Source organism: Euprymna scolopes, chromosome 18 (assembly GCF_053919585.1).
Source record: "Euprymna scolopes isolate OS-2025 chromosome 18, ASM5391958v1, whole genome shotgun sequence".
Taxonomy (NCBI): domain Eukaryota; kingdom Metazoa; phylum Mollusca; class Cephalopoda; order Sepiida; family Sepiolidae; genus Euprymna; species Euprymna scolopes.
Window position 1 is genome coordinate 37221125 of NC_136499.1, and position 14312 is coordinate 37235436.

The following is a 14312-nucleotide window of genomic DNA, read 5'->3' on the forward strand; positions in this document are numbered from 1 at the left end:
CGTGGTCTAACCTTACCTTTTTTGATAGACTACGGTTTTCGAAATTTTTATCGACTACTGATAATTTTCGCAGCAACAAAGCTTGTCCGAACAACCAGAGATGTTTGTCCGCACTTATTTGCACCAGGCACGGTGAAGGGATTACAGTAGACCGTCATGTGTTCAACTTCTCAGGTGTCACTCTTTCCCATAACGAAAAAGTTGTATTAGCCAGAGGGTTGGATGTCGGCATCCCCCCCCCCGAATGATTGGTAAGGAAAGTACCTTTGCTGAATTTGAAATACTAAACTCACAGCTTAAACATCATGAGCCTCGTTCCAAGGATGATTTTTTGTATATGAAGGCTAGGTTAGCTGAACTGGCGTACAAATTCACGAACTCCCCTATCAATGCTCGTGAGTTTGTATGGACTAAATTCCACTATCAAGCCGCCAAACTCCTTAAAACTAATAAGGATATTTACATCACTAAGCCGTATAAAGGTGCGGGCGTTGTTATCCTTAATACGAATGATTATATCGGAAAAATGTTGGATATTTTAAATGATAAATCCAAATTTAAAAGACTTGGCGACACATCTGTTGATAGCACTTCGAACACTGAAGTAAAACTCCAGAAACGGTTTCTTCAAATACATAGGAGGAAATTTATTAGTAAAGATACTTATGATAGAATCCGGCCCGTGGGTTCACAACGACCCAGAATGTACGGGCTACCAAAGATCCACATGAACGGGGCCCCTTTAAGACCCATTCTTTCCATGATCGGTTCACCCCAGCATGAACTGTCCGAGATTCTTGAGCCTGTACTAAAGGAATTATCGGGTAACTGCATTGCGGATTCTTTTCGTTTCGCTGCCACTATACGTGAACTTGATTTTAATTCAGAAACAACTTTCCTATGTTCTTTCGACGTTACCACTCTTTTCACTAATATACCCCTTGATGAAACTATTAAAATTTGTTCGGATATGCTCTATCGTATTACATTAACCCCTCCGGATTTTCCGGAGAATATTTTCCTTGAATTCATGGAACTAGCTACCAAGTTGGTCTGTTTTAGCTTTAATGACGTAATGTATCAACAGGTAGATGGGGTGGCCATGGGTAGTCCTTTGGGTCCTATCCTGGCCAATGTTTTCCTAGGCTTTCAGGAATCCTTACTGTTTACTCAGGTTTCTAGACCTGTTCGTTATTGGCGTTATGTAGATGACACCTTTGTCATTTTCAAGTGCCGCCATGAAGTAAGTGATTTTTTTCTGAAATTAAATAGTCTCCACCCGGCACTTAAGTTTACGATGGAGGAAGAGCAGAATTACTCTTTACCCTTTTTGGACGTCCTTGTAGAAAGGATAGGGAATCGGTTTAATACAACTATATACAGGAAACCTACCTTTACAGGGTTGTATATTAGTTGGGATTGTTTTGCCCCTATGAACAGGAAAATAAGTTTAATTAAGACCTTAGTCCTCCGTGCACTCATGATATGTTCGCCAAGCAAACTTGAGGAGGAACTTAAGAAAATAACGGACATGCTTATTTAAAATGGTTTCCCTGGTGGTATAATTTCTAAGCATATTCGCCAAAAACTTACTAGTTTAAACACTAAGCCTCTTTTCGGTTCGGCTAAATGTCCGGTTTATTTGAAACTCCCCTATATAGGTTCAATTAGTAGAGGTTTCGTTAACAAGATCACTTCGGTTGTTTCCCACTGTTTTTACGCAGTACAATCCTGAGTAGTGTTGTGTACCAAAACTGCCTTCCCAGCGTTTAAAAAAGATCTACTTCCCACGCTACAAAATAGTTTAATAATATATGAGTTTAGATGTCGGTGCGATGCTGACTACGTGGGTCGAACTTTTCAACGTTTAGGGGTCAGAGTGGCACAACACGTTCCTGGGTATTTACGCAAACTTTTTATATCATCCGGGCCTTTACGGAATACATCCGGACGACCACCAATTCTTGAATCGTCAATTGGTGTTCATTTGTACGAAAATAAAACTTGTGGCCAAGCATATTCTGATTAATGTTTTCGCATTTTACATAAAGCCCGGAACAAACAGCACCTTGGAGGCCGCCAGTGTGCTGATGCTCAAACCAGCTTTATGTAGACAAAAAGAACTTTCACATAAATTAGAGTTATTTAAAGAACTTAAAAAAAAAGTCTACAGGTACGCTGTTTTTTTTCTGTTTTGTCTATACTTATTTGTAGACAACAGATTTTCTTAATTATATATATATTTTTTCTCGACTTTATCTCCTCCCCTTTTTCCATTCTCATTCGTTAACTTAATGTAACTTACCGACGAGATCTATTGAAAAGGGTCGGTCGAAAGGTTAACCTCTAGATCCGTTAATTTTTTTACCCGAAATTTCGTATGGATCCCTTTTTTATTCGATGTTTTTTTTTTACCTATAATTCTTTTTAGTCGATTTGTCTCTATACAATTTCCCGTTTCTCTTGTTTTTTTTTTCACCCATAATGACTCCATTCATACTTTTCAAAGCAATATTAAAATTGTGTACCACGAAACATCTGTTTATATATATATATATATATATATATATATATATATATATATATATATATATATATATATATATATATATATCATAAGTTTTTATTTCGGTTTCAATTCAAGATACTGCACCAAAGTCATATGAATTTACATTTTTATGTTTGAAATCGGAACTTTATTATATACAAAAATTGATAGAACATTAAACCTATAATATTATATACGAACTCTACATGAATTAAAATGTCATATTAAAGCGTACTTTACGACCGGGATTTGCCGGACGTTCGTGCTAGCTTAGATAAATACTTTTGCAGTTTTAACAAAAAAGCTACAATAATATCAGAGCGTCTCCAGTTACACTGAACATCTACAGAATATCAATATCAATATATTACGTATGAATGTATCCCCCGTGGAATTTCCAGACGCCCCGGTAGTATATGTTAATTATTATTGTTAGCCTCAATTCGATGTATTTATCAAGTTAACATTCCTGGAAACTATTAAATGTAAATATCTCAACGTAACATAACTTTTCGGATCGACAACATTTTTTTTTTTATCAAAACAATTACAATCATAATAATCGACTATATTAATTTCTTGTGTTGTCCCTTAAACAAACAACATAATTTATTACGTTGGTGAAAAAATAATGTCGTTTTTTTTATATATACTAGCCGATCAAAAAGGCTTTGCTCGGTCCCTATATACTGTTCATTACTTACCCTACGTGTAAATACAATTTATTTAAGATTCTAAATCTGAAAAACTAAAAATTGTCTGAGTAATTTCGTAAAGACCGCAGAGGTCAATTTAAAAAATAAATTGCCCCTAATTCTGACCCCTTAACATTTATTATTTTGGTCTCAAATCAAAATAAAATGTCTTAACCATGTTCACGTTAACTACATCTAAAATGTCAATATCTGCAAAGGCCAACTCTTTCTACTTTGATCTTTTGGCCGCCAAATGTTCGCCCCAAAACTGATTAAACTGCTTGGTGCAAGTCTTAATATCCGTTATGTATAAAGTTCAAATGTTTAGACCCAAAATTGGCTGAGTAGTTTGCTAGATCCCGCAAAACAAAACTTTTAAACCTTGAGCCCTTGCGAGAGCAAAGTTCCAAGTGAAACCGATTAAAACGCTTCCCCATCTCTGAATACACTTTATGTAAAATTTCAAATTCTTAGACCAGATATTGGCTGAGTAATTTGGTAGAGACCGCAGAGATAAAATTTTAAAAACTTTGACTCCAATTTTGACCCCTTACCTTTTATCGTTTTGTGCTCAATCAGATTATAAAGTCCCATCCATGTCCAAGTAACCTACATTAAATTGCACGTGTTTAGACCCAAAATTGATGGAGGAGTTTGATAGAGTTTTCAAAAGTACACTCATTGTAATTTGACCCTATGAGAGCCAAAATTTTGCCTGAAAACAGATTAAAAATATTTTCTAAGTCTCAATACGTTTTATGTCAAGTCTCGAGCCTCTAGACGGAAAATTTATTTGTTAGGGAAATGCACACACACACACACACATGCACATGCACATGCACATGCACATACATTTTCAGTTTTAGAGACATAATAGCAGTTCCGCCCGGTTTTGCTCGAACCCTATGTACCGTTCATAACTTTATGTGCATATGGTTATATTAAAATTGTGAATATGTACGGTAATGATTTTCTATAACATAGGCTGTCTTAACTACCATGATGAAAAGTTGGTAGAGACCGCAGACGTCAAATTTTGTTAAAATTTGGCCCCAGTTTTTACCCTTAGCATTTATTGTTTGGGCTCAAATAAAATTAAAATATTTGACCCATGTCCAAGTAATCTACATCTAAAATTTCCAGTGTTTAAACCCAAAATTGGTAGAAGAGTTTGGTAGAGTCTGCAAAGGACAAAACTGTAAACTTTAACCTCTTGCCTGCCAAATTCTCGCCCAAAAACTGATTAAAAGGCTTGCTGCATTTCTGAATATCGTTTATGTAAAATGTTTAAGGTTTAGATCAAAAATTAGCTGAATAGTTTGATAGAGACCGCAGAAGTAAAATCTTTTGAACTTTAACTCTTATGTATGAATACACGTTATGTAAACTTTCAAGTGTTTAGACAAAAAAAATGGCTGAGTAAGTTGGTAGAGACCGCAGAGATCAATTTTGTTAAAATTTGATTCCCTATTATGACCCCTACAATTTAGGGTTTAGGGCTACAAACAAATTATAAAGTAAGCTCCATTATATAGAAAGGCATTACCGAACATATTCACACTTTTAATATACACATATGCAAATAAAATTATGAACGGTACATAGGGCCTGAGCAAAGCCGGGCTAACTGCTAGTATTTAATAAAAGTGTACGTAACATACCTTGTAAAAACAATGTTTGATTTGTAAGTTTAAATTCTGTTTAGCTGAAACTTGTAAAACAACAACTTTATCATTTTATATATTAGAAGGTATCGTCTTGGTAATATATGTGCAACACTTTTATCCATGATTTAAAGTCTGTTGAAAATATAATATTACACCGAAAAATGCTTATGAATAATTATGTAGAGATAATTCGAATTATAGATGTCACCTGTGTATTATTATTTGTTGTCTTCACAAAGCATCGATTAATGTAACGTCATATATTTGAACGTGCACTATTTTCGAGTCAGGAACTTTAATGGAAACCTAAAACTTAAAGAAATGGGCGTACTTTGTTTCCTCGCGTTATATATGAGTCCTCGCGTGAAAGAACAGGACACACAATATTTTAAATAATAATAATAATAATAATAATAATAATAATAATAATAGTAATAATAATAATAATAATAATAATAATAATAATAATAATAATAATAATAGAATAACAATAACAAAGACTTTCGCTGGCGAGGACTACTATTGCGCGTAACCAGTTATACAGTCCTTTTGAAATGTTAATTTCTATTTGTCTCGTTATCTACAGAATATTTTTAATGGAACTTATATGAAACATGTTCCTTATTAAATTGTAAAGCTTTTCTATTCTGAAAGAAGTTAAAAAAATCTAACCTAAAAAAGTTATTTCAAAGCTTTTGTTAAAAAATTCAGATTTTCTCATCATTCGGACATGTATGCAAAAGGGGGAGTTGCAAAAAAGATTTGTGGTGTGATGAGGAATACTAACTGAAACAGAGAGAAAATCTAGACCTGTAATAATACAAAGAGGCGGTTGAAAAAATTAATTGTGGTGTGAGGAGAAATACAAACTGAAATAGAGAGTAGGAGAGTTTTTATAAATACATGCAAAACCACATTAATTTTTTTTTTATCCAAATGAAGAAATAAAATAAAATATAATCTTAAAAATATACGAGGCAAGTTAGAAAAGCATTTCATCCAAGGCATGAAAATTGTTAAAACAAATATTTTTACTATAGGCTTTAAAAATAAAGGTAAAAGTTTCAATTTTAAATTTATTTATCTTTAAAGTGCACTTTTATACATTTTACAAAGTAAGGTATTAAATTTATATATATATACATATATATATATACATACATATATATATATATATATATATATATATATATATATATATATATATATATATATATATATATACTTTGTCCGTAATATTTTGAGCGGAAAATATTACCGAATTATTGACTGGGAATTTTTGCCTTGGCAATGTGATGCATCATATTATTAGAACACTAATACCTTGTAGTCAGCTGCAAACATCCTCATGGTAATTTGTCATAAAACAGAAAAATATTTTTTTGGTATCCAGGTATATAGAGGGAAAGAAAAAGTGTTTGCTTTCAAGCTAGATTGCTCATTCTTCATATGTTTTAATATACGAAACACGGGTTGAACCGCATTTGAATTCCTACAATGAACATAACGATAGCTTTTAACGCTTAAAAATAGATCTCATGTAAAAATTAAATCAGAGAGATATTAAACCTCCTTAAATAATAAAATCATTGAAAACATATTTTCTAAATGTGAATATATGATTCGGTTATTGAATACGAAGGGCGTGCCCCTGACTTACTTCTCATACGTGTAGAGCAACAAAACTTGGCACAGTTATTAGTCTTTCTCTAGATAGGAACAACACAGAGTTATGCATTTCTCCCATCGTTTGATGCAGCTCTGGAGACCGTTTTTGTACACCACCACAGGTTGGTTCTCCAAATCAAGGCTGCATCATCTGGGAAACGCTTTCCTTTCAAAAAAAACTTCATGGCTGGGAAGAGGTGAAAGTCAGAGGGTGAAAGATCAGGAGAGTAGGGAGGGTGGGGAAAGATTTCATAACCACATGCTCGTGCATCTGATCTGGCGACATGCGAGTTGTGGACCGGAGTGTTGTCCTGCACGATGAGAGTACCTTTGCTGATATATCCCCGTCTCTTGATTTTGATTGCTTCCCTTAATTTTCTCAAAACTGAAGCATAATAGGCTCCTGTAATTGTGGTACCATTTACCAGTAAATCTGTCATCACTACTCCGTCCTGGTCCCAGAAAACTATGAGCATGACCTTTCCAGCGGAGGGCTCCGCCCTTGCCTTCTTTGGAGGTGGTGAGTCCAAGTGCTTCCACTGCATTGACTGGGCTTTGGTCTCTGGATAATAGTGATGGACCCAGGTTTCATCCTGTGTAATCAATTTTTTGAAAAACTTCGACTCATCTTATTTGATTAGACCATGGGAGTTACGAGTTTTTCGCTACCTATTTACTACCGGGAATCGTAAAAAATTACAAATCTATCCGTTCTGCGTTGTATAATAATTTAAAGACGTCCACACAATATTATACTACTGATTTAGCCAATCTACGACAGTCTTACTTAATTCATGGGTTAATTAATTCAAAAGTATACAGAACGATAGAATTATGCCCCTTCAGAAAACAGCACTACAGCTTTATTTTGAAACAGTTATTGAAAACATCTTTTCAGTACACTTGATTATGTAACAGAGCTGGCGTCCATTCAATGTAGCCGCTTTCATCCTCAATCACTGCCTCGATACGAGTCACGAACCAGGAGAATGTTTGTTCAACAAACGCCGGCGGGAGTTCTGGGAATACTTGGCCGATGATGGCGATCAGATTTGCTTTGATGTTGTGGGAGGTTTTGTTGATGATTTTCTCGGCATATAATTAAACGAAGAGTCCAGCATGTTCAAGTCAGAGCAGCAGCAGCGAAAGACGGATACAAAGTCGTAGCAAGCAGGCTAGATTTTGTGTTGTGGGAGGTCATGTTGATGCTCTTAACGTATGAGCAAACGAAGTAGTCCAGCGGTTTCAGGAAAAAGGAAGAAGGGGTCAGTGATAGAAGCATATAAAGTAGAAGCACTCCATGTGGAGGGAAGACTTGGACTTGTTAGTACTGCTGTCACACCCAGGGTCTGAAAGCGGGCAGCAGATTTCACCAGGGGATCACGTCACTTTTCAACACATTCCGAAACACTTTGGTGTTGACTTTTAAGCCGACTTAGAAGAGGTGAGGTGGCATGATGTGGCCCTCACTTGACACCGCACCAGATAACATAACCGTGTCCTGAAACTTTGTTTTCACCGCGCGGGGCACGTCTCTGTTATTTGTGGCATCTCAGCGATACAAGCTTAAAAATGTTGCCTGTCTCTGTCGAGATCTGCTTATTTATTTAGTGTCAATCAACACCATCTCTCTTACGTAGTGCAATTGTTATCAATATTTCTCAACTTTTATTTGTGCCCAGAGGGAGGAGGGTCCAAATGATCATAGTGCGTTTTTTTTTTACCTAAAGTATATTAATTTATTAGATGCTTTCAATTAAGTTTAGTTTCAATTTGTTCTCTAATTCTTTCTGTTTTTTATAATAGATTTTATAAATCATTTCTGTGTGATCATTCTGTAGATTTAAAAAAAAAATTCCATTTGACAGGAAATCTTATAAGAGATCAGTTTGGTAATTATATAACTGCAATTATTTTTAATAGATTTGATCTTCGTTATAAATACTGCAAACTTTCTACACCGAATTACATTTCTATATTCTTCTCAAAATTCAAGTTATAATTATGAAAATATACAAGTTTTAACATTATCATTCCAAAAACTTTCACGGATATGATGTGTTAAAGTACTTGTTTAAATTGGATTTGTATGCAATAAGAATAATTTGTTGCATAGTTAGGTCTAGCAACGCCAAGTTAGCTGGGCGATTAATATTATGATGATTACTGATATTTGTAAAAATAAAATCAGAAAGATTGTTTTCAAGGCAGAAGGTATTTAAAGGAGAAAAAAGATAAGGATGTTAAAATAGGTCCCACAAATGTAAAATTAGAGAGAAAAAAGGTTAACTAACGCAATAAAAATGTGACGAATATGGATCATCCGATTTGTGTTTTTTGTCACGTGGAGTCAATGACGTAAAACAAAAGTTTAAAGACACATGCAAAAATATTAGTGTTATCCTAACGCGTTAGCGAACAGAAGAAGGATACAATTCTAAAAGGTTTAAACTTGACACTCGTGGAAGTTAATGGGACAAAATAGATAATGTAAAATTATAATGTGTATGCCCGAACTCCAGGGCACAGCAGGGAAATAAATGGTTATATCAAATTATAATTCACGGCTTGGCATTTCATTTTTCGAATGAAAAGCACCTTTCACTTCAGGAAACACGATACTTTGTGAAATTATTTGTATTTTGCTGTTGATTCCGTCGACAATGTTATTCATCACTGTGGTAAAATCTGTCGGTGTAAGTTGTCATTATGAATAGTTGATTTAACACGCTATAAACAATAGCCATACACATGAACACTAAAGGCGATTAATATACATTATATACACATTCAAGTATCATATAATATTAATATACGTATATATATATACACATACACACAACTATATATATATATATATATATATATATATATATATATATATATATATATATATATATGTATATATATAGGAGGAGACGTTATGGAGACATCAGTTATATAGATCCAGTTATTATACAGACGTCACATATTTAACAGCCGTACTTAGACGGGTAAATCTCTGATCGTTTTATTGATTCGTGATAAAATTTTAAAGTGCATCAATCATTTGGGGTGCTGTATTGATGCTTTTCCTTTGCTCATTCTATCAAAGAGGTGTGATGTAACCCTAACCCTAACCCTAACACCTTAGATTACTCTTTAAGTGTTATTATTATAGTACATATTCTTGTTAATAGTTTTGTTTGGTTGGAGTTTCTTTTGTTTAATCTAGTAAATTCATTCGCATTTTATCATAAGTTTTAACAATTACTGTCAAGATATTTCGTAGTTGTACATCTACCTATTTCAGTAGTTTCATTTCAATAACTGCATTAATAATGATTAATTTGTTTTAGCTCTTCACATCTTGTAGCATGATGCTTCATTGTTAGCCAATTCTTAAGAGAATAAAAACCAGGTAATGAATAACTTGAGCTATTTAGTCGTGTTTTCTTTTTGAAAGAAGGATTTATTGATATCTCTTGTCATAATGAAAATATCTAATCCTCTTGCAAATGAAAAACTGTGTGGATACAAGTTTCTTTGTGCTTTTATATCTGCAGATTTGTATCCTTCCACCATTTGGTATAATACCCATATTGTATTCTGTATTATGTATCTGCTGAAAATTTCTTTGCATCATCGTATTTGCTGTTTTTCTTTTGGTTTGATGAGAATAATCGGCATTTGAGTTTTTTTACGTTTCTTAAGATTCTAATACATATCCCATTCTTCCTAGGAATGATTAGTTGCTGGTCTCCACCATAACATTTGTATTTTTTTTACCCCTCAAAACAATATGTGCGAGATCAACGATGTTGTACCCCAACCTACGTATGTGTTTTACATTTTTGTAGAGTTATTTTCTAGTAACCTCAGCTATGTAGTACTCATGTGCCACGCATTTTACGAGGGGCGTGCAATAAGTAATACGCCTGACCAACTTGCAGTTGTCTGGTCTAGCTGAAATTTTGCATGTGCAATAATTTATATATCTACGGCTTAAGTGCCAAATTACAGCTCTGAAGTAATTGTGGTTTCTGTTTACACGTGTTTGAACTGAGTCAGGCGTGAAATGGAGCCTGTTTAATGTGGAGCAGTGATCCAGTTTTTGTATTTGAAAGGACGCACACCACAGGAGACTTTAAATGAAATGAAAAAAATTATGGTGATAATGTCCCATCATATGACCTTGTAAAACGCTGACAACGTGAATTAAAACCTGGCCGGAAGTCTGTGGAAACATCTCCCAGACATGATCGCCCCCCTTCTGCCATTGATGATGCATCTGTCCGTCAAGTTGAGGCTGCCATTTTGGAAAATTGGCGCATTACTATTCGTCCAAGATGTCAAGATTAGTACAGAGTCTGGTGAAACTATAATTCATGACCATTTGCATATGCATAAGGTGTTTGCAAGATGACTTCCTAGGTTGCTCACACCATTCCAGAAGCGAGAACGAACCAAGTACTCGAGGATAAATTTGGAGATGTGCCAAGAAGATGAGTCAAAGTTTTTCAAAAAACTGATTACACAGGATGAAACCTGGGTCCATCACTATGATCCAGAGACCAAAGCCCAGTCAATGCAGTGGAAGCACTTGAACTCACCACCTCCAAAGAAGGCAAGGGTGGAGCCCTCCGCTGGCAAGGTCATGCTCATAGTTTTCTGGGACCAGGACAGAGTAGTGATGACAGATTTACTGGCAAATGGTATCACAATTACAGGAGCCTATTATGCTTCGGTTTTGAGAAAATTAAGAACAGTTATCAAAATCAAGAGACGGGGCAAGATCAGCAAACGTACCCTCCACCTGCAGGACAACGTTCCGGTCCACAACTCGCACGTCGCCAGATCAGAAGCACGAGCATGTGGTTATGAAATCGTTCCCCGTCCTCCCCACTCTCCTGACCTTGCACCCTCTGACTTTCACCTCTTCCCAGCCATGAAGTTGCGTTTGAAAGGAAAGCGTTTCCCAGATGATGCAGCCTTCATTTCTGAAGTCACGTCGCGGTTGGAGGATCGACCTGGGGTGTTGTACAAAAACGGTCTCCAGAGCTGCATCAAACGATGGGAGAAATGCATAACTCTTTGTGGTTGCTATATAGAGAGAGACTAATAACTGTGCCAAGTTTCGTTGCTCTACTACTATGGGGACTTTGTCAGGAGCATTACTTTTTTCACACCCCTCGTATATATCAGAAGCTATTTCATATCTCTATTTTAAATTACCTTCAATTGATTGCCATTCGTTGATTATAATTGTTACTTGACTATATAACTATATTGCTTTTAATTACTTCTAGATTCATCAATTTGTGTGGAGGACAAAAACAAGTTTCCTAGTGGTCTTCAATCACTGATAAGATATGTTATTTTTTATTACATCTTATTTACCAGTTCCCTGATCGGTTCTCTGTATTTACTACATGTTTTCTGTCCCCTTAATCTAAATTATTCGAAGAAATGTGTACGATGAAATGAACAAGGATGGTACTATTTTTCTCGTTTATTATTATTATAATGTATCTCATGTTAAAAGTTTTTTTTTTTTTAACCTTTGTGTTTAAAGGTATTAGTAGTTTTATACTTTGTGTTCTGGAAAATTTGTATACTTCATTTGCAACATGATGTATCTAATTTTTGATCTTTTATTGGTCTGTATATTTGTGATCTAGTGTTTTGCTGAAGAGTTACTTAGTTTGTCTTATGAAGAGGACGGCTCTGGAACAGTTATTCCGTACTGGGAACAGCAGCCAGCTCCCCGGGTGTTAGACACGATCAAATGATAGAAACATCCCTTGCATCAAAGGATCGATATGGCGTCCGCAGCAATACGTGGCTGGCAATATAATTGTCGTGTCTTCGTTGCATTGTTCTAGCAGCATTCGTCGTCTGTTAAAAAATTAACTGAAAATAAACGATAGTACAAACCACCAGACAAAGCCATTTTAATAAAAAATATCAATTCTTTTATTTTACATTTAAGGAGCATTTTAAAATTTGCCCGGGTCGTGTCACCAATGGCCGGCAAAAAATTGGTGTGCGTCAAAAATTTAAGCCTCACGGATTTAAAATAATACAATTACAATTTCATTTTCCTATCTTTCTTCATTAAAAGAGGGATAAAGGAAGGAGAGAGAAAGAGAGAGATAGATGCGTATATAACAGGCATGGCGACTTGGTTGAGTTTTTATAAATAATGATTACATAATGAATTAAAGGCTGTATACTTCATCTGTCGAACTGAACCAAGCTGATATGCGCTGACATTTTGAAATATCACATCGCCAGCATAATAGGTGCGACTTCTTCACAAGTACAGAACTAACTTGGAACTAGATTGAATCATGTGGGGGGGGAGCTGGTTCTCTCTCGAGAGGGTTTCTCACCTATTTTTCTCAAATTAAACGCGTTTACATATGCCTAATTTATTGTGAATAGCCCCACTCCTGTCTGTGATGATGTGATTTTCGGTCAGTTTGCTGTACTGTTTATCATGTAATCTATCATTTCATGTATTTAATTATAAAGTTTACATAAGTGGTTTCTTTATGAATTGCTTACGTTAACGTTGTTGTTATGTTATGTAATACTGCCAATAACAAATCATTTTATATGTTCAAGTGTCATGTTTGTCTCTATCTGCATATAATTTGTTCGGCTCCGCCTTGGTCAGTTTTTAAACTCATTTATGTATCTATTTTCAGGTTAATTATTTGATTTTCACACGTTCTATATTGTACCTCGTAACGATGACTCTGAGATAACCAGTCGTTCTGTATTCTTAACTTACGGGTTGAGGGGCCCGTCTTTGCCGGGGCGCAAAATTCGCTTAAATATGATATTTTAATTTGTCCAGATTTCGTATACATTATTATAGAGTCGTGATTTCAAAAGTAAAAAATATATATATTTAGGTCCCATCAGCTAGAATCGAAATCGAAACTGTAGCACTCAAAGCTGGTGACGTTTCCATAGTACCGACGTCAAACGCATATAAACCGATTAAAAAATTATGATTAAAAATAAACTAAGATAAATGTCCAAAATGTTTATAGAGTTTACCCAAAAGTTGGCCCATTTTTAACCCCTTAAAAACAATTTAAACCTGCTAAAGACCCATAGAGGGACGACCCGTAACAAATCCAATCATTTGAGACCCCTAGCACTGCAACTTTTAGTTTCGGAGAGGATAGAGTTTTAAAATATTGAGACAGACAGACGGACAAACAGACATGCCGACAGACATATATCCTGTATAGATTAGATTATGCATTTCTCCAGAACATTTTATTATTTATTTTATTATTTTTAGCAGAACTGTCGATAATACCGGTCCTCTCATCTTTCTATTTAATTCGAGGCAGTAGACTTTTCAAGTGTAATATACAGGGTGCGGCATAAATAACGCCCTTTCTTAATATCCTTTTTTTCTTTATAATATGAATGCAATTTAAAGATAAATAAAAGTAAAAGGTATATCTCAAATTTATTAAATATCTAATTCAATATCCACATTGGTGATCTTTACAGTAATGATCTTCTGAACTAAAAAAACGATTTTTGGGCACAAAATTAGTCAATAAAAATAAAATCAAAATAAAGTTAATGAAAAAAAGGATACCAACTTTATTAACTTTAAAATTTAACTCAGATGTTCAAAATGTTCTCCATCATGTTCCATACAATTTTGAACTCTACCAGCGACACTTTTACAAACTTTTTTACACTCTTCAATGGTAATTTCAT

General features: G+C 34.8%; 1 protein-coding gene across 1 annotated transcript; it reads left to right on the forward strand.

The window, feature by feature from the left end:
* Positions 1–244: 244 nt before the first annotated feature.
* LOC145297855 (uncharacterized) lies at positions 245–12349 on the forward strand. Its single transcript, XM_080144181.1, has 2 exons — positions 245–1243; positions 12239–12349. Exons 1-2 carry the CDS (start codon positions 245–247, stop codon positions 12347–12349), a joined length of 1110 nt encoding a protein of 369 aa, XP_080000307.1.
* The last annotated feature ends 1963 nt before the right edge of the window (positions 12350–14312 follow it).